Source organism: Numida meleagris, chromosome 1 (genome assembly GCF_002078875.1).
Source record: "Numida meleagris isolate 19003 breed g44 Domestic line chromosome 1, NumMel1.0, whole genome shotgun sequence".
Classification (NCBI taxonomy): Eukaryota; Metazoa; Chordata; class Aves; order Galliformes; family Numididae; genus Numida; species Numida meleagris.
The window spans coordinates 127996909-128022616 of record NC_034409.1 but is presented as its reverse complement, the minus strand read 5'-3'; the positions used below and the strand labels follow the sequence as shown (position 1 = coordinate 128022616).

Below are 25708 nucleotides of genomic sequence, written 5' to 3'. Positions count from 1 at the left end.
TAAAATTAGTTATAGTACATTATACTGCAAAATTAGCCATATTATTTGTCCGTCTTGGTCTCAAGTCCAGACCAACTTATTCTGGCATTCATTCTGGCAAGAGTATCTGGCATTAGAAAATTTGCAAAAGGGACCAAAAAAGGCCAGCGTGATCTCAGAATGTGTGACAGTTGCTGTGTGAGATTATTCAGTGTATTTATCACCTGCTTCTGTAAAAAAAAAAAAAAGTGTCTGTTTAGACTCAAATGCACAGATGTCTGATTGAAATGACCGTTTTCGACATTCAGCTGTTACCCAGTGCAGTTTGCTGCGTGTCTGTACAACGCGTGTATAGGTGGTTGGGGAATCAGATAAGCAGCTGGAGGCAAGGGACCTTTTCAGGGAACAGTTCTGTCATAAACATGTATCAAAGCACAGCCTCAGAGAGTGAGCCTGGCAGTAAAGCATCCTTCTCTTCCTTTATGCTGAATGCAACATAAGGAATTGCCACTGTCATGTGTCGTTTGTCTCACTTGTAATTCACAATTTCACATGAGTATAGGGGAATCTAATCTTAACTAGGAATCCTTTTCAAAACATGGTCTAGATAAGCTGCCAGTATCTCTGGTATGGGATTTGTAATGCTTCCTGATAGGGAACACGTGAGCTGAGTTTTTAGGAAGCAGTAGTATTGAAGCCTTTCTGCTTTCAAAGTCTTCCTTATTTTCATGTCTTACAGGTGACATTTTCAACTTCTTCCCTATAACCAGCAGGTTAAAAACCTGCTTTGAACAAGACATTCTCCAGATTTTTCACAATGATACAATTCCAAGAGCTTTAAGACATGCACAGAGAACACAATGAGATTGTGCAAGTTTGGCTCTGCGCATTGTGGTAAGCTGCCAGCAGCACAGAGAGCCAGACCCTGCCCGGTGTTATGAGGGGTGCAGATGTGCACACTGTGACCTTTCACTTCCTTCACTACCTGTTTAAGGCCCGGGCAGGCTTCCAGGTTCCAGTGTTTGCTGAGAATAAGCTCCCTCTCTGCACCTTGAGGCGATGCATGGGAGTGTCAGAAAAAAGAAGGGGACTAAGCTGGGATCTCCGCACTGCAAAGCTGTGGAAGGATGGAAGCCAGCACAAAAGGCATGGATATGGCAAGCTGTTGCACCAAGTCTTTTATGATGTAACCTCTACAATGAAAATGTCTTATTTTCCAGTTACCTAGAAACTACTAGCTGGGGATCAGAATGCTCTGTATAACAGTGTAATTAGGTATATTTCATAACATCCCCGGGAGGGAAGTCACTAATTACAGCAGTTTGTTGAAATTAAAGTAAGTATAATAATGTTTGGTAGTGACTACGGTGTTACTGCAATCTTATATTACTACACTTCAGGCTATGATTGTATCAAATCTCACAGGCCAAGAGGGTTGAGTCTGGCTGGCATATGAATGGAGAAGGAAGAACTGAGCTGGGCATTTGCAATTTCTGAAGAAGTCATGTGCTCCTAAGTCATATTAAGTTGGTCTGGAAGAAATATCCTAGTGCTTCGGTGTCAGGAAACAGCCTGGAGGCTTGGAGATAAAACCTAAGGCCTGTCCCGATCTGCTGCAGTCATATAAAACCCTGATTTCTTGTGGGACTGATGATTTTGCAAGACAAGGATATTGGTCATGATAGGGTGGAGAATCCCAGCTCTAACTTACATTACAGCAAATGCAAGGTTACTTTCTTCCCTTACATTTAAAAACCTTTTGAAACGTTACTGACATTGGCGATGAGGTATTTCCATTGCAGAGCTGGCCGCTTCTCAGTGCAGTGAAGTGGTCTTCTTACACACAGGGACTATGAAGTCCTCCACTGTGACAGAAAATCTGTTGATGTGAGGCAGCAGCCTTCTGGTAATGTAGTTTTAGTTTTTGTGTAGATTAATTAAATGGTATTTCAACTTTTCACAAAAAGGCATCAAAAACTGTTTTTCCTTCTGTCTAAAAGCAATTATAGATTTTTAAGCAGATGTACAGAAAGGGGAACCTGCTTACCAAACGACTGCAGCAACTTATGGGGCTGTCAGTGACACTGATGCGTGTAGGTGGCTGTAGCACCCAAAGCTCAGCGCAGGCTTCAACCCTGCTGAGCACAAGGTTTGGTGGTAGAGCCACCACCAAAAGGGCGTCTGTCACCCGCTGCCTTAGCAGCCACTTCTGGCCCGTGGGTCTGCTTCCTCCTTACAGCTGGTCTGGGCACCATGAGCTCAGGCAAGAACACTTCCCTGCTGCTTTTCCAGAACTTCTCCTCTCATCTTTCTCTTCTGCTCCTACAGCAGGAGATACATCCTCCATTTTACATAAAAGGGCTCTAAAAGCTTTCCCTAAGTCAAGTTTATTTTGATCATGGTAGCGATCGGTAAGATTTCTCCCTCTCTTTGTCTCAACTCATCAGCTTTCTCATCTTCGTGTCATGGAGCTGTCAGGGGAGGGGCAGGTGGGGGTTTAGGAAAAGGTTCTTCACCAGAGGGCGGTGGGCATGGCGCAGGCTGCCCATGGCAGTGGGCACGGCCCTGAGCGCCGGGGTGTGAGGAGCATTTGGACAGCACTCTCAGATCCAGGGTCTGAATTTTGGGTGGTCCTGTGTGGGGCCAGGGGTTGGGCTCAGTGATCCTTGTGGGACCCTTCCACCTCGGGATATTTTATTCTGTGGTTCTATGATACAGCGATTCCATGGTTCTGTGACTATGTACTCCCCCAGCCTGCCGAGGGGAAGGGAGCAGGTGGTGGCCGGCCCCGGTCAGCCCGCCGCTGGCTAACAAAGCTCCAGAGACTATTGGGAGCCTTCCGCCTCTCTCCCCAGGAGTCAAATCTGTGAAATCCCGGAGGAAACGTCCCAGAATGACGGTACGGCCTCCCGTAAACCGCGACTTTCTCCGCAGAAACCTCCTCGCCTCCCCGGGCCGTCAGCTGTCGCGGTCGCTACGGGAGACGGGGGCGGGCAGGGAAGCCGGAAGCGGGGCGGGGCGGCCAGGCGCTGCGCTGGCGCTCCGTCCCTCACGGCCTCTCCCCGCGGGCCGGGCCGGGCGGCGCCAGCGGGCGCGCGGCGGTACGGCTGTAGCGCGCGGCGGTTCTCGGTTGCCGGGGCGGCGCCGGAGCCATGGGCTGCTTCTTCTCCAAGCGCAGGAAGCCGGCGCAGGGCGAGCAGCAGCAGCAGCAGCAGCAAGGAGCCTGCCAGGAGCCGGCGGCTGGCGAGGAGAAGGCGCCGCAGTACAGCTGGGACCAGCGAGCCAAGGTACGGGGCGGCGGGGAGGGCGAGCGGAACGCGGTTTCCTGTCGGGCTGTGTACTGGCAGCCTCGGCTTCGTCCTCGCCCCGAGGCAGCCTGCCCCGTTAGCGGGAGCTGGGCAGCGTGACAATACGCTCTCGGTCCAGCGTAAGCTTCGGTCCCCGCGCCTGGTGCTTCAGTGGAGATGTACGACTTGCGCTGCGTTGTGCTCGTCGAGCCGTTTGGGCGCGTTGTTTGTTCTGTTTGCGGTTTTTAGTTCGGGTTTGTCGCGGGACTGGAACTAGCGCAGGAGTCCGAGAGGTGTGTGCGGGTGAGGGCGAGTCCCTCCCGGCGCCGTTTCCTGCCCAGCCATGGAGAGGTCTCAGCACTTCAGAAGCGTGTTTAGTTCAGGACTTCCCACCCTCGTCCCAGGTTTCATTTCCTGCGTGCGGTGACACGATAACCCCGCTCGTGCTCCAGTCCTCTGGGGCCTTTGGGAGGAGGGAGGAGAGAGCGGAGCGGACCGCCAGCCCCATCGGTGCGGTTGTAACGAGCAGAACCCCCAAACCTTTAGGCCGTGTTTGACAAGTGTCAGAAAGAAAACGTGTGAGCTGATTTGAATGCTTAGCTCGCTTGTTTTTCTAAACTTGGTGAGGTGCTCTGGGGTGGCTCCTAAGTCTTTCAAGTGGATTAAGAAAAGCTCTGCTGGAGATGAGCAAGGGACTGTGCGTGTGGCCTGGAGGGATCAGTTCCCCGAGGATAAGTGAGGCTGATCTGTGTTGGGCTTGTTGCTCTGACTTGCTGTAGGGTGCTTGTGGAGGCTTCTTACAGTGAGAGGGTGCTGTACTGATAACCTGTGTTAGAGTAAGCACAGAGAGCGTGTGCCAAAGTACATTACTAAATGAGCATTCAAAATGGTATGACTTAACCATAGAGCAAATTCATCAGCTAAAGGTTAACTCGTATGAGGCTTTCTGTACCCTGTTTTACTTATATGGCACTAACTTCTCAAACTGTGTAACAGGGGGAAAACCGGGACACAGACACACTCAATTGGGAGGACAACGAACCTTGTTGCTGAGGAGGTGACTGTTAGCATGCGGGAAGTAGGCTCAAACTAACAGATGAGGTTTTACAGTGTGAACAAGCTATCTTACTGGGGGGAAGCGTGTAATGTATTGCGTATGCAACTTCCTCTTTGTATGAGGTGTTCTGAAAAACTGGAAGAATCAGAGAGTTTGGGCTGTTCTACTGAGCTGCAGAAGCCATCAAATTTGCTGCTTACTTTGGTACGATACAGCTCAAGAATGTTTATTTCATGTTCCAGCCCATTTCTCTTGCTCCCTGCAACCTTACTTTTCATTGGTCTTTAAGTATATGCTTGGTACGTTAAACCAGGAGAGCAGTGCTGAGATGCTTGCTTTTAGGTAAAGGAATACTGAGCACTTTCTGCACTGGATTTGTTGATCACAGTTTGTATTAAGTGTTACCATGTCGATGTTCTCTCAGACACATTATCCTGTTCTCTGTTGCTGCTTCATTTTTTGATGCAGCACAAATAAGTATACTTACTCATTTCACAATTTGTATTTGTATGCAAAGTTTGATTGGAGGCAGTTGGAAAACTTGCGGCATTAGGACTCCTTGATCATCAAATGCATCAAGTTTGTGTTCTGCACTCTGAAACCATCAAGTCAGTCAGAAGATATGCTAATGGATTTTAAAGGCCATTTCCTGTTATTTTTAATATGAATGTGTCAGGTGTGAAGCATGTGTTCTAATTTCAGGCTATTACACCCGGTGATGCAGTTCTGGTTATGTAGCGCAGTTCTGCAAGGGGAGTGGCAATTGTCTACATTTCATGTAAGATATCCTCTGTATGTTCTTACTGATGGATAAATCTTGCTGCTCAGGGGCTCCAGTTGTCTTCCTGTAAATTCAAGCCATGCTGACGTGCTTACTGTACTGTTACTGGGGCTTGTCTGTACAGGGATGTGAAACAAGGTGACTGCTAGCTGACAGCTCTGAACTTGAGCAGTTCCTCCAGCAGAGTTGTTTCTTCTGCTTCTGAAGCACAGCGTCATTAGTGTAGGCTGTCTTAATTGTGTTCTTGTGGCAAGACATTACCGTTGGTACTGTGTAAAGCTAGCTGAAGAGTAGTATGACAAAGCCTTTGTGACCATATAACTCCGCTGTAATAGCCCTGACCATGTTGTAGAAAACTAAAAATGAAATGCTATGGGATGCTGATAGATTACTTGAAAGTAAGGAAATACATGATTTTGAAGGGCCTTTTCAGGTTTGTACATGCCCTTATTTAAAAGGGAACGGAAGTCTATGTATTTCAGATGGTTAAAAATTAATCAAATTCAGATTGCATCATAAGTCTGCTGGGATCTCTGTAATGTTTGCTGACCTCTGGGTTTGGAGAACTGTACGAAGATTACTTATGGTGCAGAAGAAGAATCAAAGGATGATTATTCTGAAAACAAAGTGTTCGATTTCTTGCTTCTATGGGATTCTTAGTCCAGAAAAATAAGCAGAGCACAGCTTATTACAGAGTGTTATCACTACGTAACATCCTGGAGACTTGTCATATCCCTTTCTGACCAAATGCAAAAGAGGAACTTGGTGATGCCTGAATCTCCTAGCCTTCAGCTATGATTTCATCTAGAATGTAAGATTGCATTTCTGTTCTTGGTCTCCCTTTTCCTTTCCTACCTTACTATGTTTCGTGTGACTAAACAGTGTTGGCATACAGGACCAGGATAATAACTACAACAGTAACAAAACATGGCTATGTATAGACAGGAACTGGGGTTTTGTGTTTTGAGATGACTGATACAGCTATGTGCTGTGATCTCCCCTGCAAAGAGGAGAAACACAGGCAACTGAGTGTTTTTTTGCCGTTGTTTCTCATCCTCAAAGAAGTAAGATTAGATGAATTACGATTTCAATGACATTCAAGGCTTAGAGGGACTTCCCTACCCAGAAAATTTCCCTTTATGCCAGTAGACTTGCAGATAAAGTGCTGTAGGAAACATGTAACAATCATTGCTATCAGGCTGAATTCAAACGATTTAAAACAAAATTGGACACACACAAAAACAACAACAACAACAACAACAAAACAAAAAACAAAAAAACCCAACAAACCACAACCAAAGAAGAAAACCTCACAAACAGGTCTTTAACTCGCTACATAAATCAGTTTTCTGTCAGTTACTTTACACTTGGCGATTCTGCTGGAATGGTCTGAGCTGATAAGGTTGACTTGCATTGTCTACATCCCTTTCACATAGCGTTTTTATATTTTATTTTTGAACAAATATAAGATCACTCTAACCTTTTTGATTCATCTGTAACTAGGCAGTGGGAGGTGGTGTCCTGAAATCTGAAACTACTGCTGCATTTCTCAAAATGTAATCTACCAACTGAGAAAGTCAACAGGTTTAAATTAAACAATATTTTCAGTTAAGTCTGATGAAAGTTTGTAGTAGCTTTTTCTTTCTTCCTCCTTCTCTATCCGCAGTATCTGGCAACAGTTTGTTGTTCAGACAAGTCTGCCAGTGTCTGTTCTATGCTGTTATTGGTCCTCTGAAAGAAGGGGAAGGTTCTGAAGAGTAGAATGAAGTGTGTCTTTGGGCTCTTACATTGTTTGCATTTGAAGTCAAGGCGTATGGGAGATGCTCCAGGATGAAAAACTGTGTGACAGTGGCTAGAATCTGCAGGCATTGTCCCTCTTTCCACCTTTTGTTGCTGTCTGGGAACCTAGAAATCAGTCAGAGGTGAGTAACTTCAGAAAACGCTTTCTCCAGAGGATGTTGCAATTCAGTGCTGAAGGGCACCAATCCCATTTAAATCTGAAAGTGAGGAATTGCCTAGGCCTGGAATGCACTTCTTTTGCTTCCTTTCTCCTAATTCCCCTATTGACAAAAATAGCACATAAATCCTCTTAAGTCTGTGTGCCTGCCCTATAACTGCAGCTTTTAATGTCACTGTGTCAGCAGCCAATTCTTACATACTCTCAATTGTGTATGAATTTGTAGCTGAACTATCATTTATTATAATTTAGAAAGGTAGGAAATTATTTTTGAGTAAAGTATTTAGGAGTGTCTGTGGTTTAAACAGACTTCGAAGTCATTGTTTTGCAGGCCATATACAAGTAACTAGGGGAGAGCCACAATCCATTTAAAAACTGCAGTGCCTCCTTGTTTGTAGTGGCCAGTCACTGCTGACTAAGACTGCTTTCCTGATCAACCAGGCATAATGTCTTAGAACATGAGCTCACACCAGAAAGAAGCTGTCAGGGACCTTGGTGATTCTAGGTACAGCTAGCACTGAAAATCATGAGGATCTGGTACTTTTCGGTCTTCTTCCAAGTGGGAGCTGCTAGGTCATGGTGCCAGTAAGCTGAGTGATAGGGGCTGAAAGGAGGTACTTCATCTGCAGCCTTCCTGCCTGGCCTCTGGCCTTCTTGCAAGACAACTGTTCACAGTAAGAAAAGCTGCATACTACACTGTTACTTGTTGCTGCAGAATTTGCTAGAGTTCAGAGCATCCATGACAAACTTTTGCTTGCCATCACTTCTTTCTTTGTGCTTTATAATCACTGCTTCATGTATTTTTCAGTCGTTTGTAACAGACTTATCAGCAATGTTGTTTCCAAGAACTACAGATGAGACTTCTGTTTTTCTGTTAAGGAGAGAGACTATTGTGTAAGCAGGGATTTTTTGTTTTGGCTTTTTTGGTCATCGTATCTAGTTATTTTAGGTTACTTTATGGAATTATTCCTGAACCTACACATTGCACTTTGATTAGAAGATTTCAACTCTTGAGCTGTGCCTGTATCTATTAATGCAGAACTCTCTCTACTCTAAAGCTCTCTAAATTCAGCTGAAAGCATTGAAACGTGCAACTGTAAATACTGTAATTGTTTGGAATTATACCAGTTTGGGGAAAAGGGCTTTCAAAAATATATACATAGGTGGCTCTGAAAGTAATGCCCCCGTGGAAACTGTAAAAGATATGAAGAGTACAGTCACGCTATTTGATAGAGCAAATTCTCTGCTACAGAATGCTATTTTTCAGTGTAGTGACCACCATTAGCTACACGTTTTTGCCAGTGATGAACAAGAGCCTTCTTTAAAAAAAAAAAAAATTAAATTAAAAAAAAATCAGTGTGGCCATCCGAAACGTGGCTTGTCTTTTACGTCGCTGTCACCACTGCTGAAACACACCACCCACTGCCTCACTGTGCTCACATCCACTGTTTGATCTCCACAGATGTTTAATAAGCATCTATGAATGTCAGTCGGTGCCATTTTTTCCTCATGGAGGAATTCAATTCCCCACCTTTGCTTCATGCACTCATCCATGTCAGACACCATTGTGTCAGACTGCCCCTCTGCTGCCATCTGCCATAGAGCAACAAAACATGAAACGTGATGGGATATTGGTGGGAAGGTTCAACCTCTACTGCCATACCACCAACATCTGCCTCTGATGTCGTGGGCCGACATTGTAAAATAGGAGACATTACTTTTGGATCAGCCCTGTATATTGAGAGATGGAGAGTACAGCATCTGTCGGGGGGAGATGGGAGGTTTTGGACAGAATTCTTTGAAGCATTATCCAAATGGGAAGGATAAGTAGCTGAATTATCCAACTGCTGATTTTTCTACTACTAGCTTGTCACATGCGTAAGATTTTACAACAAAGTTGTACCAGATGAGTAGGCAGAGAATCTACGTATCTCTGGTTATCACTGTATGAGTCTTCAAATGTTATATTCTGTTGCTTTTGCTTTTCCTGGCCTGCTTTTTAGCTACAGAGATTTAGCTTAAGCAATTAGTGCAGTCTGTCTCAGGGGAAGGAAGGTGGATTAGTGGAGTATTAACCTCATGGTGATACCTGTAGACTTGAGGACTGTTAAGCATGAAGCTTGGTGATAAGCATATCAACTGATGCTGAATGCATATTTAAAATTATAATTCTGCCCCGATGCTTTTGTAAGGTGTTTCTTTAACCCAAAGGAGTTGAAATACTCAGATGTGCTACAGCCTCTTGGGTTACTGGCTGCTCTCAATGGCAGTAACCCAGCATGGCAGGGAGAGTGCTGAGGTCTATTTCATTCAGTCCCTCCTGTTCTGATGGTTGTGTTAGTCAGTTAATGCTCCTGGTCTTTGAAAAGAAAGCTGTGAGGCGAAATTAAAGGAAACTGGTAAACTCGCTAGAGTGGTGAACAAACCTAGAAGTAAGAATTGCATCAGTACACAACTTTTAATTCACATCGGGGAAATAAAATTGAGCTCTTGAATCTGGAAATCAGCTGATTTTGTTGTTCAGTCTAAATTAATACAGAGTATCATTGAACTCAGTGCTACTCTTTCTCAAGTGCACTCATCGGAAATTCTGGAACCTGTGGGTTAGCTGACAAACCAGTGTGATTCACTTAGGCCTTATGAAAATAGTAAGGCGAAGTTGTTTCACACGTCTTTGTGAGGACTTAATGTTAGACAAACTAATACTGTCTCTAGGCTTTTAGCAGAGACTGGTTTAGAAGGACACAAGTGGGTGTGACGTTTCAAAAAAAGCTGCAAGTTCTGGAAACTTTGAACCCTTCCTTCGTAAGGGAAGTAACTGTTCCTCTGTATTGTTTCCAAGGCGCTAGGGCTGTCTCCCAAGGCTATAAATATTTATGTTTGTACATATTATAGGCATGCACATCCATCCATAAATGCTGTAGGAGATGCTGGGGTAGAATGTGTCCAAAAGCACTTCTGATACTTAAGTTCTCTCAGTGCCTTGAGAATCCCTAGTGGATCAGATAAGGAACGTTACACAAGGCTTGCATAAGATCTTAGAGAGTTGGAATCTTAATCATACAGTGTGGCTCAGTCTCCGTGCCGTGATGCCTTTCGTTTGAGCCTTCCAGTTTTGTCTGTAACTCTCCCACCTAACTGTCCTGGGCTTGTACTAGCAATGCTGATTTTGGCTGACAGGGAGCTTTCTAGGAGCTCATGTTCATGGAGAAGATTCATCAGATGCAAATTTTTGTGTCAGGAAGTTGGTTAAAATGTATGTAAGAGTACGCTTTAGTAGCTAGTAGACATGTATAACTTCCAGGAGCTATTTCAGGCAAAACCTATCTAGACTGAGCTGCTTTAGCGCATGTCTGACACAAGCACTTTCTTGCTTGTGGTTTTAGAAACCAGAGACCTTTTTCTGGTCTCTAATCTAGTGTGAGTGTTCAAAATACCGGGGAGGGGGAATTTCTTACCGACTAAGCTGTCCAGGATCTGTTGTAGTGCATTATGACTGCCTGCAGTGCAGCAAGCCCTAAGGCCTTCAAACTGAAATGACAGGTTTGTGAAGTGATCTGGTGTTAGAGTAGTTCATGTACTTGTATGCTTCCGAGTGCTATTTTAATAAACTTTCACAAGAGGGCAGAGTAGAATTTGCTCTGGGAAGCACAGTTGCCTTGACTGTCATGTAACTAGGGGGAATCCAGCTCAGATTCCTTTGGCTTTATAACAGCAGCTGCTGTATTATTCATGCTGCCCAGCTGCATCAAGTGCCATCCTCGGCTCTGCGTGGCTCCTCGGTCGCCACTCTGAGCACAGAGTGCCAGGGAGGGCCACAGTTTCTCTTGCAGGCGGAAGAATGCTGGAGAGTGGAGGAGGAGAGGTCTGTAAACATGACCTGTGCACCAGCACTGCCAGTCTTTGCTTGTTGCTTATAGCTAACACATAGCTGCTGTTGTTAGCACAAGCTGGAGTTGTTAGCACAAGATAATGCTGTGGCATGGATAAGCAAGCTCTTTGTTGTTTGCAAACATAATGATGGAGATACTGCTTGAAAGCAGCAATGTTTTCTTGCAATGTGTTGAGGCGTGGTAACATAAGACCAAGAAAGCTACTTGAAAAGGAAGTACTATGTCTTCCCAGCTTTATGAATCTTTAATACTGTTGGCCAATTCATTTATTACTGTTATTACCATAATACTCTGGACCATCATTCCTGTAGAAGCAGTTTAGAACCCCCTCCCGTTTCCTTACTAAAGAACAAACTGAGTTGTGGTGGGGTTTGTTTGTTTGTTTGTTTTCCTGGAATATCTCAGAAGTTTAGTTTTGGCTCTTTGTTGTACCTCGATACTGTGTTCCAGTAGCCTAGCTAAAAAGGATCTTTCATCACTCTGATATCTGTTCTTTGAAGTTTTCTGGCAAGTTGTCCTGTACAGTTCTGTAACATCTCAGATGATCCAAATCAATTAACATTTGACATTATAATATTCTCTGTATGTGAAGGATTTCATGTGTTTTTTTTCCTTTCTCCTTCAGGTTGATCCAAAAGATTACACTTTTTCTGGACTGAAAGATGAAACTGTGGGTCGACTCCCTGGAAAAGTAGCAGGACAACAATTTGTCATTCAGGACTGTGAGAACTGTAGTATCTACATATTTGACCATTCTGCTACAATCACTATTGATGACTGTGTAAACTGCCAAATCTTTTTAGGACCAATAAAAGGCAGTGTGTTTTTCCGTGATTGCAAAGATTGCAAATGCATAGTAGCCTGCCAACAGTTTCGCACTCGGGACTGCAGAAAGCTGGAGGTATTCTTGTGCTGTGCCACCCAGCCCATTATTGAGTCCTCCACAGGTATGAAATTTGGTTGTTTCCAGTACTATTATCCTGAGCTTGCTTTACAATTTAAAGATGCTGGACTGAGTATCTTCAATAACACATGGAGCAACATCCATGACTTTACTCCTGTGTCAGGAGAAAATAACTGGGGCCTTTTGCCTGAGAATGCTGTGGTTCAAGATTATGTTCCTCTGCCCTCTTCTGAAGAGCTGAAAGCTGTCAGAATTTCTACAGATGCTATGAAGAGCATAATACCAATAACTCGAGGGCAGAGACAGAAAAGCAGTGATGAATCGTGTTTGGCTGTGTTTTTTGCTGGTGACTACACAACTGCGAATGCCAGAAAGCTAATTGATGAGGTAAGTGACCTTTTTCTCTGTTCAACTTTATGAATTTCTAATTGAACTTTCCTCTGGATAGCCTTGGTGCTTACTCAAGAGAGAATACTGAGGCTCTGCCTGTCTGCTAACCGTATTAATCAACTGCACTTTTAAAACCTTGAAGCAAGATAAAAGAATGGAGCTCATCCTGATCAAAGAGTTATTTTACAACTGACATCCTGTGATTGGCACATTTGTTCTTTAATAATTCCAATGTATTTTTCCAGTACCGCACACCAAACCTACGCTGAGGAAAATGCGTAGTTCACTGATGAACTTTGCCAAGTATAGAATAAATGGTTGTCAGTGCTTGTGAAAGGGAGATAGCCAATAAACTTGTTAGCTTATTGCCCCCAAAGCCTATCAAGGCTATCTGCCCTGAAAGCTTTGCCAACACTAACAGAGACTTTCAAAAATAACACGTTAAACGTTATCTATCCCCTACCCTTGCCATCCAGTGTTGGCAATTTTTTTCTGGAAAATTCAGTGTTTATTACAACTGGTCAGCTGTCTTTGATTATTTAAATAGCTGGTGCTGTCTTTTTTTTTTTTTTTTTCTTTTACTGTAAGGCAGGAGCTCCTAAGCTTGGCTGAGTTTGGGCTGTCACTGGGCTAAAATCTGGGAGTGGCTGGCTGCTTTTAGCACTCTGGAGTGCCAGGGATGACAGAGCAGAGCCAATAACTGAGTTACAGCTTACAGCTTGAGAGAGGTATCTGCAAAAGTTGCTGATCCCAGTGTTGTATGAGCAACGAAGCAACTGATGGAGCTCCTTTCTTTGGATTTTTAACTACAAGTAAAAATAAAGCTTTAGGGTGTTTCCTTGTTACACCTGCCACCATCCCCATCAGATTTTGATGGAACTGAGTTACTAACAGCTACTTCAGTGAATGCTGATGAATGATTAGCTACGGTAAAGAAGGTATTAGATGTATTCTCCTGTGTTAGTCCCTCTTTGAAAATAAGAGTTAAGGAGACTCTAAAAGACTAGTTAGTTAAATGCTGGGGAAATCTTACTACTCTGTAGATTTAGTTCATGTTTTGGAAGTATAAATATAGTTGTTTCTTTTGCATGCATGGTGTGGTTTAACCCAGCAAGTAGCTAAGCACCACACAGTTGTTTGCTCCCTCCACCAGCTAAGTGGGATGGGGGAGAGAATCAGGGGAAAACAAACAAACAAACAACAAAGTAGATCTCATGTGCTGAGATAAAAACTATTTACCAGGACAGAAAAGGAACGAGGGGGTGGAAAGGATAATAGTAATGATCCATGTCCTGCAGTTATCACAAATCCTCAAAGTTTTTTTTTACTCAATTCACTGACAGTTTGGCAAGCGCTTGTTTTCTCTTCTCTGCAGTGATATACTCACAAGTTTCTAAAATGTTTACTATGATTCAAGTCTATTGAACTGTTTTTGATTTTACCCATATTCTTCCATTCATTCCCAGCACCAGCTCAGTTGGGTACAATTGTGACAACTCCTGAATTATTTCACATTTGGGAGCCAAAAAAAAAAAATGCAAACATAGAACAAGTGATGCACAAGCAGTTCCTCACCACCCACCCACCAACTCCCAGCTAGTCCCTGAGGAGCGGCTGCCTCCCAGCTAACTCCCCTCAGTTTTATAGTTCTTTCACATGCTGTCATATGATATGGAATATCCCTTTGGCCAGTTTAGGTCAATTGTCCTGTTTCTGCGCCCTCCCAGCTCCTTGGGCTTCCTCAGTCCCCCTCACTGGCCAGGGCAGTATGAGAAGCTGAGAAACTGAAACATCCTTGGTTCTGTGCAGCACTGCTCAGCAACAACCAGTTATCAACGTTGTTTTTCTCCTAAAGCCAAAACAAAATATCACACCAGACTACTTCTATGAATAAAATAGCTCTGTCCCAGTTGAAACCAGGACAATGTACTTTCAGTATCTACTGGGTTTGAAGTAAAGAGCTGTGTGTGTGTTTGAAAGCTTGGAACTTTTTTTTCCAAAATGGAAAACTTCAGCAGTGGATAGATATGCATTTGAGCTAATGCTTGACCGAACTATTACAGTCTAATGAGAACAAACTGCTTGACTCCAGATGCTGAATGCTTTTAACTCCTGTTAGTTTCAGCTTGTGGAAAAACCGCAACCCTGGGCCATAAGTGTAAATTTTTGTTTTATGTTACCTCTGTAGGTGCACTGGGGCGGAGGACAAAATCTGGATGAATGGAATGGAAATAAACAGAAATGCAGAAAAAGCAAATGATCTTAGACAGGAGCAGAAAGGGTCTTTTTATTCTATGCTTAATGTATATGGGAAATTAGTCTATTCCGGTGTAGACTGGATACTCAAGTTGAGCTGCGTGCCTTAGAAACATTTTTGACTTGAATTCTTTTTCTGTTAATAGATGACTGGCAAAGGCTTTCAGCTGGTACAGACCAAAGAAGTCTCAATGAAAGCAGAGGATGCTGAGAGAGTTTTCCAACAGAGTGCATCAGAATTCATTCCACTGCTTGAAAGAGGTGAGATTATACATAGTTTTGTTTCTCAGTGCAGAAATCTAGCTGGCAGTAGAGTATTCTGGAGAAGGTGGAAGAATGAAGGAGAAAACCATAATGGAAAGCCATTTGAGGTGAAGTTTGAAAGCTTCATTTAGGCAATGAACCAGTCAAAACTGAAGGCATCCAAGATGAACTGATCCACTTAGGAGCGGTGACATAAGCAGATCAGTCTGGGCTGGTCAGCAGAGGCTCATGTTTCTAGAATAAGAATATATTAACTTATCGCAGTTGCAGGTAAAGCACCTAGGATATTCAGTGTTTCTGTATGCATATTAGAGCAAATCAGTGTGGATGTGTATAAACCAGGCAAGTGTTAAATTCTTGTTTATAAACGGTGTTCTGTCAGAGTACTTGAAAAGTGTTCCTGCTGATTTGACTGTAATTGTTTTTTTATCTGTTCCTATAGACGTAATGACATCTTGCCATCTGTTGTATGCTGAAGCTCAAAACATGCTCCCAAACTTAGGAGCAACATGCAGTTTTTTCACAATAACATAAGAGGTCCATGATGCTTATTGCAGGAATAGGACAGAAGTTATACTTTTCAGATGAAAAATAGTTTAGGGGCTATTTTGCACCTATGTGGGAAGAAATAACGCGTTCAGAATGAAAGCAGAGAAAGGGGATCTGAAAATAGTGGGTGAGAACAAGTCTGAAAATCAGACTGTTTGCTATCTTGGTACTGAGGTAAAAATGCCTGAATGACTCAGTCATGCTGCAGATGTCTGTGAAATGGCTCACTATCTGAGCAGTAGAATCTGACTCACTTGCACGGTGCCCTCCACTCTTCAGCATTTCTGTGCCATTGCTGCCTTTCAAGAAATAAAACAGGAAACCTGCTAGAGCCTCTGCAAAAATGAGCATGGAATTGCAGATATTTTCTTCTCAGATAATACTGTACTTTGAAGCTATGGTTAAGTGTTTCTATTTCTTTGTTCTGTATTATGTCTGCTCAAACTAAAAATTGAAATGGTTCTTGTAAGCTTCTCAATTCCCTAAGGGATGAGAACTCTAATGTTTTAATGCCAAACTTAAATGTAGTATTGATTCCAGATGAAACAATCTTCTAGGTCCAGTTGTTGCTTTGGAGTTCAATGGAGATGGTGCTGTGGAAGGATGTCGGAACACTGTAAATGATGTTTTTAATGGAACCAAGGTAAGCTGGTGTTTTGCGTTATTAGCAGAAAATGTTTAAGGACATCTAAGATAATTTGCAGTCGAGCTGTAGTTTTGATGAACCGAATTTTCTTTTTAAGTTTCCCAACGGTAAAATCTAAATAATCCTAGTCATAGTTGATTTGTTTGTTTTACTCAGAGCTCAAGTTTGCTTGCAGGAGGGAGGAAAAATTGCCCCCATAAATGAAAGTACTACATTCCTATATCTATTAAGAAAATTGAAGATTTTCACCTGAAACTTTTTCCACATAATAGTAAAAACAAATTTTATAAATTTAAAAGGGTAAAGCTCTGCTCAAAGTCTTACAGAGTAGAACATCATAAAGCAGACTTCAGTATTGTGTCTTTGTCAGGGTTTTATAGTATTTCAACTTTTCTCAAGATTTACTTTTGCAGCGAAGGATATAGCAGTGTGCCTTCCTTCAAATGCATTTGCTTTTTTCTTCTGTCAACTTGTTTTACTGTAGCTTCTTTATACCACATCTCCTCTTTGCTTGCTGTCTGCGTTTTTTTGAATGGCAGTGGATTTGAGAAAGTGTCTGGAAACAGTTAAAGCACTGCAAGGAAGCAGTGTAACTAATGGGAAAGAGGCAAACCCCTTGCTTTTAAACTGTTCAAAAAAGACTAGAATATTTTTGGGTCTTAGTGTCCATACAGTACCTTAATGTCTTTCAGTTCATCTCACAAGGATTGCTCGGGGAATTAGACTGCACAGATTCTGGAAAACAGTCTTGCAATGTCATCTGAAATGTAGCTAATGGTTGAGGGTTTTGTTGTGTTTGCTATTGCATGAACAAAAGCTGACGTGTAGCAGGTCTGAATTTTGGTTCTCTGAGCCTGGAAAGTACTAGGGCTACAGTCTAGATGGAGCTGTGATATTATTAGTTATTTTTCTTTCTGACCCAAAAGTCAGCTCTGCAAATTTTGCCATAAAAATAACTTCTTCAACTGGAAACTTAGTGTGGCTTTTCTGATATAGTTAGTTTTTTTCTTTTTTTCATACCAAACAAAGCTGATACTGGGTAGATAATTAGCTCATTCTTCTAGATGTCAGTTTCTCTGTTCAAAGGCTAGAGTGATATTAATTATTAGAACAAATAAAATACTTTCCTCACTAAAATGACTGTGTCTGTTGTCATAATACAGTGAATGCCCTGATCTGGGATGCATCCAAAAACCTTAGTAACTATGCACTTCATGCATGAAGTAATCTTTGTTCTTCAGGGCTCCAAATGTGAAATTAATTCCTGCCCCTAGGTCTAAATCTTCACTTTACAGACTGGCTGCATAGTAAAATCTACCTCAGTTTATAAATAATTGTTGCGCTTAATTGAGAAGCAAGACTTTGGGCTTCCTATCTAGCTTTTATTTAGGTACAATTTTACTCCAAAATATCAGATAAGTGCTACATTTGTGTATGGATTTCTAGCCACTTGAATGTCATGAGTATACATTTTAGGAAATGTATTTCTTTCTTAGGTCATAATTTGGAAATGATTTATGGAGTAGCAGACTTTGGACTTATTACTACCAGCAGGTTCAGGAATGCTCTGTAAAATGATTTCACATCACTTCTGGTTGCCTTTATCATTTGGACAGCTTGAGAGTTGTTACAGTCTTCAGAAAGAATTATAGGTATTCTTGATCACATAGCAATGACAAAAGTTCTTAGGAAGGCATTTATCGTGTAAGGTTTTGCACGAAATCAGTCTGGTTTTTAAGCAACTGGGGACACTTGCATTTAAAAAAATATTAATTTATTAACTTCATCCATTAATAACCTTAACCAGATTTTTTTTTTCTGAAATAAATCTAATATACCTGTTGAGATACTCCAGTACAGGTAGAAAAAATAATTGGCAGTAACACCAGCAGAGGTTTTAAAGCTGCTTGGTAGAAACAATGTGTTGCGAAGAGACCTCTGCGCTATATACACGTAACAGAACTTCCAATTTGTGTGGACTTGGTAGATCTGCCCTTCTTTTTCTTTTTCTCTTTTCCCCCTGTGCGTGCCTTTCTTGTACTGTTCTTTGGCCTCATCACTTAGAAACTCCTCTGCAAAATGTAAATTGCAATATCCTGGTAGGGAAGGATAGTGAAAGTACATACTCATGACCGTGGTACAAATTGTTTTTGCACCAACAAAATGCCAGATAAATAGTAGATGTTGTCAAGTTCCTTCAAGCAGAAATCTACTGTGCCTCCAAACAATAGTCTAGGAAGCTACTTGCTTTGTGATGAAATAGACATCTTTGTTCTGAAATCAGAAGTTGATGGCTAACAGGATATTCATCTTAAAACACGTTAGAGTAAACCAGTTCAAGGAACTGTCATAGTTTATGCTGACGTGGTACTCTGAGGTGAAGCAGAAAAACAGTACTGTATGAGCATGATTATTTGGAATAGCCCATTTCTATGCCTTCAGTGCACTTCAGAATAGCTGTTTTCTGTACCAACACTTGTTATAGTAAGGGTGATAATAAGAAAATGGAGGAGTGGAAAATATTAGATAATAAGAATTCAAGTTTCTGATTGAAGGCATCATTTATTTGTTGAGACTGTTGAACATGAAGAAACTGATGAACTGCTGCAACCCTTCTGTCTGTTACACTGAACTATTTGGGCAGTGCCTGGGACATTTGTGGCTAATTTTCTGGAAGTTCTTGAAGTTGATTGTCCCAGACCTTGGAATTGCACATGTGTTGATCAATTTTGCAAAATGCAAATCTAATTAATTCTAAATCTAAATAAACAAAACACCTAAAATTATCGGAAGAAGCACCTAAGATTTTGGGAATATAGTGCAAGGGAATTCTTACCAACTTTGTTTCTGTTGTGTGAAAGCATAATGGTAGCCTAAATCTCTGAGAGCAGGTCACAGTAACGAAGGGAACGCTGGGGCTCAGAGGATTCTAAGTCTGTTGTCAACCCATAGTGGAAACCAAGAGAGTTGTGCCTCTCGTGAAATGCAAAAAATGAAGAGTTATAATTAGCTCCAAACAAGCAAAAACTACTTGAACTTGTCTTCTAGTGATGCTTACCTGTTTCCTTGTTTAATAAAATAGGTTTTTGTGTCGGAGAGCAAGGCATCAGCGTCTCAAGATGTAGACAATTTCTACAACTTTGCTGACATGCAGATGGGAATGTGAAGTTTAATGCAGAAGTGTTCATGTATGGTTTGTCTCGGCGCTTGAATGCTGCAGTAGTACCAGAGAATTTCTGTCATTTGGATTTGTATTTCTCATATATTCCTTTTATATAAAGCTCTTGATTGTTTTAATACCACGTTACCTGAACTGGAGTGAACGGCATACCTCCTTGTGTGCGTTGTGCTCAAAACTTACACTTCAGCTCCAGAAACCACAGAGGTTTTGTACTAACTTGTTTTTCCAGTGATTTCTAAACCTTTATTGACACTTGAATGTTTCTGGTCAACATTTAATGGAAGACGTGAAAAGTGCAATGCTGATATACATTTGATGCATTAATAATTGTGAAGTTTAATTTAGACACTTTCTTAATGAAGTATATTTCTGTGACACTCATTCTTCATAACTTTCCTATATGCATATTTGTCTTCATTGGAGGTCAGGGAGGAAACAGTATTTGATGACTTCTTCTGAAAGCTTAGTCTGAAATGGTTTTTTCTTGCAGCATTCTTTCAGAAGCAGAACATGACTTAAAAAAAAAAAAAGTGCATCTGCTTTATTCTGCTTTGGCATCTTTTTTGAATAAATTTGCTTGCAGGAGCATTTATGCAGAGAGTTGTCACACCAGCAGTCTGGTGAGTGAGCACGTGCTAGGCTCTTTGCTCTGAGGTGAACTCTGATCAAGGGTGCTCAGCTGAAAATGCAGAGGTCTAAGGTCCGTTCAGGGTCTCTGGAGATACAGCTGCCTCTGGTATTCCCATGCCACATATGGGATATACCTGAGATTCCCTTGAGCTCTGGGAGTAATGATGCTGGCATGTTGTTGCTTGTTATAAGGGACATGCAGCAACCAGGAACCAGAGAAAGGGCTCTGATTGCATTAAGAAAGCTCTTCTTTGTTAAGACTGGAGAGCAGGGGTCTACTCTCAAAAGTAATACTGAAAATTGGCTGTAAAATATTACACTGTGCTGTAGGGCTTACAGATTGATTCTAAAAACAGACTGAAAAAGCGCTACTGTCATTTTGGATTTATTTGGATAGAAATAAGCATCCTTATTGATAACTATATAGTGCATATTAGGATGCATATCTTTACTAATATTATGTACATGATGGCTTAATTTCTTTTAGCATATTAGATCCTCACTAATTTTTCCACAGGAACTTAACGCTTATGTCTGGGTTTACAAGCCCTCTGTAATTCTTGAACAGGCTGTGCATGCAAGTGCACAACACAGAATTTATTAATTAAAATTTTGGTTTGCCAGTATGTGCAGCCTTTACAATCAGTTGAACACGCTTTGGCTGCGTTGAGGTGCTAAAGCAATAACGTCCTCATTAGCACCGTCCGTCTGAAAGTAAAATCTTGAAACCTTTTTTCAGTTAAGATGCACAGTTCATCCGTTTCACAGCTTTAGAGTTCCCCAAGTGGGAGGCTGAATACACACCTCTTACTAGCTGTTTTTAGAATTAGCACATGAATTTCAGGAGAACAGGTTCTTTGATAATTCTGTCGTCCCCAAGAGATGTTCTGAGCTGTCATTTTGTTGCTACTATGCAAATACATGCCCTTAGTTTAAACTAGATATCAAGAATATGTCCTTAGGACCTCTCATTAAAGTTATGCATAGATTAAATAAGGAAGAATATCTCCTGAAGTCGCTAAACCATTAGCATACTGAAGGTCAGAAAAATGTCACTTGTAAAATGTTATTATTCGATAGAGTGAAATAAAATGAAACTGCCACCTAAATCTGACTGGTAGAAGAAATTGCCACTTATTTGCTCTTAGCCAGCTAGGATTTTTTATACGATGTGTGAGTTGGGGCTGTAGAAAATAGCTACAAATTTTAGGTCTGTCCACAAAGCACTAGCACAACTCATCGATGAATACTGCTGGAATTATTCTGGGTACATACTGTAAATATATTTTTCTGATATAGACAAAGTTGTGTCAAAACAGTCATGTAACTTCTCTGAGCAGTACGTGTATTGGACCATCTTGATCTCTATAAACTTTTACATGTAATGTTTCTAAACTTATGTGCTGACACACGATTACGTGTATGTTACAGGTTATTTTTTGTATTTTTAACCCGATCTGGAAGCAAAGTGCTGAACTGTTTTTTGTGACTATTTTTGATGAAGGATAAGATGAGTGATTGAAAATTAATCTAGGCTTGAAACAGTGAAAACCTTTTTTATATGCTGGGAATGAGCAGGGTGTTGCTTCTTTTGCATTGGTAGCATGCTAGGCAACTTAACGGGTTTTTAACTTTTATAAACCTAAATAATGAAGGAGTTTCTTAATCCAATTATTTATCTTTTGAATTCAATTTCTTGCTAACGGGTGTTAAGACACTTGTAGCCTTACTAAGAGTATATCAGATATTGCATGCATTACTGAATGGTACGTGCTTCGTGTAGTCTTTTGTATGTTTCCTGTATAGCTTTTTTGTGTAATTTGCATTGCACTGTGAATGTATTTCATAATAAACATTGCAAATGTAAACTCTGGATTCTGGAAGGCTTTTTTAAATTGCAAGTCGTTGCAAATTATAATCAAATATTAAAACAGAATTCAGTGTTTAAACATTGAGTGTAAGTTGCCAGATATTTGGAGCTAATTGAAAATAAGCATTACCTCTGCAGTCATCCATCCACTGAAAAAGATGCATTTTTGACAGCAGTGTAGTCATCCATCCTCCAAAAAGGTAAATTTTTGACAGCAGGTATTTTTCCCCAGAGTCACTGAGGATATGATTAACTTTACTTCTTGCATAATAAAATGTGCCAAAAGATGTTCTTATATCAAATTGTAGAGATCCGTGGATGCAGACTGTTAAAGCACTTCTCCCTGCTGCTGTGTGTGTGCGTGTGGTTGGTTGGGTGTTCGCTTGTTCGATTTGTTTTGTTTCAGCTTGTGTGGGAGTCTTGTGTCTTGAGTCTTGTGCTTTTTAACTATGTTTACCTCTTTGGATACTGGATGGATGATAATGATGTGCTCGCATCAAAAACAGGTCATGATGTTTATAATAATAGCAAGAAAGCTTTAAACTGATCAGAAATGAGAATTTTCCAGCCAGAGATGATCTAGAGTAACTTTCACGAAGCATAAATGTTTGCTAAGAAGTACTGTATCAATACATTTTTCTGCTGAAATGAGATCAGTTGGGAAGCTTTAAAGGATAAAAGATTTTGTTCTGCACTCAGCTGTTTCACATTTTTACAGTTTAATTAAAATCTTACACCTCAGTTGGATCTGAGTTGCTTGCTGATATATATATATATTTTTAATGTAGTATCTGAGTTGCAGTAAAGCTTAAGTATTTTCACAATGTTTACCAGTCAAGTCCTCAAATACTAACCAGCAGAAGCTCTGTATCTGTGTCCAATTGCTAGGAAGTCACCCACTTTCTTTTGTCGTATCCAGATAGTCATGCATAAAATGCGTGGATTTAAAAGTAATCCGCATACCAGGCTGCACTTATATAACTGGGACAAATATTTTCCATTCCAAAAAGGAGCTTGAAACTTTGTATTACAAAATATGTGCTTCAGTCCTTCTGACTAATAGGGGCAAAAATGAGTTTTACTGATTTATGCTTCTGAGAGCTCTGTATCTGATTATCTTCTTCTTTTAAATGACGGCTTTTAAGCATGTAGGCTTTATTCTTACAGCATTCAGTTTTCAGTGCATATTTAAATTATCGCTGCTGATAATATCTTGTAGAATTTGTCGATTCTCGAGTCTTTTTTCCCTGAAGATTAAATAAAAGCTGTAGTGAACTGAATCCTTTAAGATCTAGAAACAGCCCAGGTGTCTACCTGAATAGTTCCTAAACTGCAAGACTTCTACTGTTCAGTTCCTTATTGACTCCTTTGTGCTGTTTCTTTTTCAGTTTTTTTTTTTTTCCCTCCAAATGAATGAGAAAGCCTTCTGAATCCATAAGGGTGATTGCTGTAAGTGTTAGGAGGTCTGTAGGAACAGCTCTTCCGAGGTGTGTTTAAACCTGGTCTGAACCATCTAAATGCTAGTCTGACAGTATTAAAAGCTACGCACAAATGCTGATCATAAGTACTGTCTCCAGCAAGCATGGATTTGAGAAGGATGGTACAAGTAGACTCCAGCACTTTGTTAAACTGCATGCTGTCATAAGCTGCTTTTGCTCTAGTTTATGTAGAAATGTAGTTCTGGGGTGGTCCATCCAGTTCCCTGTGTGCCTCAGAATTTACAGTGTGAGCTATAGCGGTTTGCTGAGGATAACAGTTTTTGAAAAATAACATCTTGCTGCATTGCCAGTCTGGAGTTTTTTCTTAAAACTCTAGTAAGAGCTCTGTCTCTGTAGTGTGACCAACACAGTCATCTATATATGAAAAACCTGAGAAGCGTCAAACTAGATAAAACAAGCACATATGAGAGGCTGGGAGTCTTGGTGTACTAACAGGCCGGACGTGGTTATCTGCCTGTCCAGCTTTCTAGAAGAAAGCTTTTCACTGCTTTCGTTTCATCAGAATGCCTGATTGCCATAAGACTGTTGCTAGTAACGTCTGTGGTCATGCAGTCTTGCTGATGCATATGTAATCATTGCTGGTTCTGAGTAAGAGAGGAAAATAGAGGGGGAAGTGAGAAACTTTTAAAAAGCTCTGAAATTTTCTGAGCACAAAAAAAGTGCAACTGTACGTTGTTGTGGTTGGTGTTGTTTTTTTAAATGCATCCAGTGATAATTATTGGCTACGTATGCTTTCCTGGCTGGAGTAGCTGACTGCTCTCCTGGAATGCATTAAGCAACATGACGAGTATCTGTCAAGTGTGAGTATCCTTTTTCCAATTGCACAAGCAATTAGAACTGCCATAACTTTACAAGTGCCGTCAAAGGGACTAATGAAATCTTCTAAATCCATGTGGATTTTTTTTTCCCCACCATTCTGGTAAAAGCCACCATAGGAGGCTTGTCCTTAAAAGCATCTGATGAAGTTGGTAGGTGAAGGAAATGAGGTTAAGAGGCTCTTGAACAGTATTCAAACAAGTGTTTGTCTGATGTTCCCAAACTGCAAACGCTGAAAGCAACATGCTCTTACAAATTCTGTTCAAATGACAAGGTTAAACATAGAGCTAACCACTTCCACAGTACTAGAAGCTCAAAGGACTTCATGTCAGGAGGAGAGGTATGTATTTCTTTTTTCTTCCTGCTTCATTTTCTCATAAGAATTGTGATGATTAAATCCCAGTTTGTAAAGCCATGTGAGAATCTCTGCTTTAATTTTTAGATAGCTTTGTTCTTGTGATGTTGAAGGAAACTCAAAAAGGTGTGTGCTTCTTTTTGTTGTTGTTGTTTTGCCATTAATTGTGTGTCTCAAAAATAGAATTGAAACTACCTTTTCCTTTTTTCGGGAGGAGTTGTGGAGAGACAGTTGACTTGTGATTTCTGAGCACTGAAGGAGTGGCAGCCTTACTTACTCTTATATACATGAATGCTAAATGCTTTAGGGAGATTTCTCCCAAACAAGCCTATTTGGAAACGTCAGGGCATCCAATTTTCTAACTCTTTTAGGTAAGAGATGCAATGAGTTTCCTCAATAATGCGGCTATCAGATGTCATCTTTGATTAGTTTTTGGTAGGTAGATACTTGTATGTGTTTAGGATACAGACTCCCAATACCAATATATACATTTTGAAAGCTGCTGGCAGTTCTCTCCATTCTATGTTACTACCTGAGAAGGAGAAAGATAAATAGAAGTTCTCCCTGTGCACAAAACTTTGAACTTGTCAGATCCTGGGAAGTGAAGCTGGCACATACGTTTTGTTCTGAAGAGAGTAGGTGCTTCGTGGCGGTGCTAGTATTTTGTCTGAATGTGCTGACCTTTTTAGAAGGAGAGACCTTTTTTTCCCCATTTTTTAAATCCCCTCTTAATAAAACACTTCAGGTGCTTTCTTAAAAAAGAGTTCTGCAGATTAAATGGAAGGGCTGTGCCATGACCCGAGGGCATCTTTTGAGAGCTGCCCCAACAGGTGCTAAAGGATTGGCTTCAGCCTTAGAAGAAACAATGATCTTTGAAGCTCCAAGTGTTCTTTGCTTCTGTTTCTAATACTTCATATCAGAAAGAAACACTTCAGTCACAAGAGGATTTTGAGACTGCTAATGATCCTCAGATGAGACTCTGCTTTGCATTTTTTTTTCCCCAGCAGAAGAATGAAAGTTACTTCACAGCAATAATTAGCTCTCTTGTTTGCAGGTGGGTGTTTGTGCTTTGCTATAACACTTCAGTAATTTTGTTCATTGTGAAAAGAAAATAAGGGAGCTAAGCTTCTCTGTCTCTTGCAAGTAGCTGTCAGTGCTTGCTCTCATTTCAAGGACATGATATCAAGGCTTCCTCAACAGCGTCTGATCTGCCAGTGAATCAAGTTTTAAGTGGTATCTGCAGGTTTTAAAGAAAGGAGTAATGCCAGGCTTTGGTATGTTTCTTTTTGCATCAGGGATAACTATAGCTGCTCCCATGGAGGCTTACGTGTTCAGGTTGGGAATGCTGCAAAGACTTGGAGGTAAGGGGTATGAATTAAAGAATCTTTCTGACT

At 41.1% G+C, this 25708-nt stretch overlaps 1 protein-coding gene across 1 annotated transcript; it reads left to right on the top strand.

The window, feature by feature from the left end:
• On the top strand, positions 3010-21647 carry RP2 (RP2, ARL3 GTPase activating protein). The gene is made up of 5 exons (XM_021412015.1): positions 3010-3266; positions 11580-12245; positions 14651-14765; positions 15875-15960; positions 19046-21647. The coding sequence occupies exons 1-5, from the start codon at positions 3132-3134 to the stop codon at positions 19127-19129; spliced, it is 1086 nt and encodes a 361-aa protein (XP_021267690.1). The 5' UTR covers positions 3010-3131; the 3' UTR covers positions 19130-21647.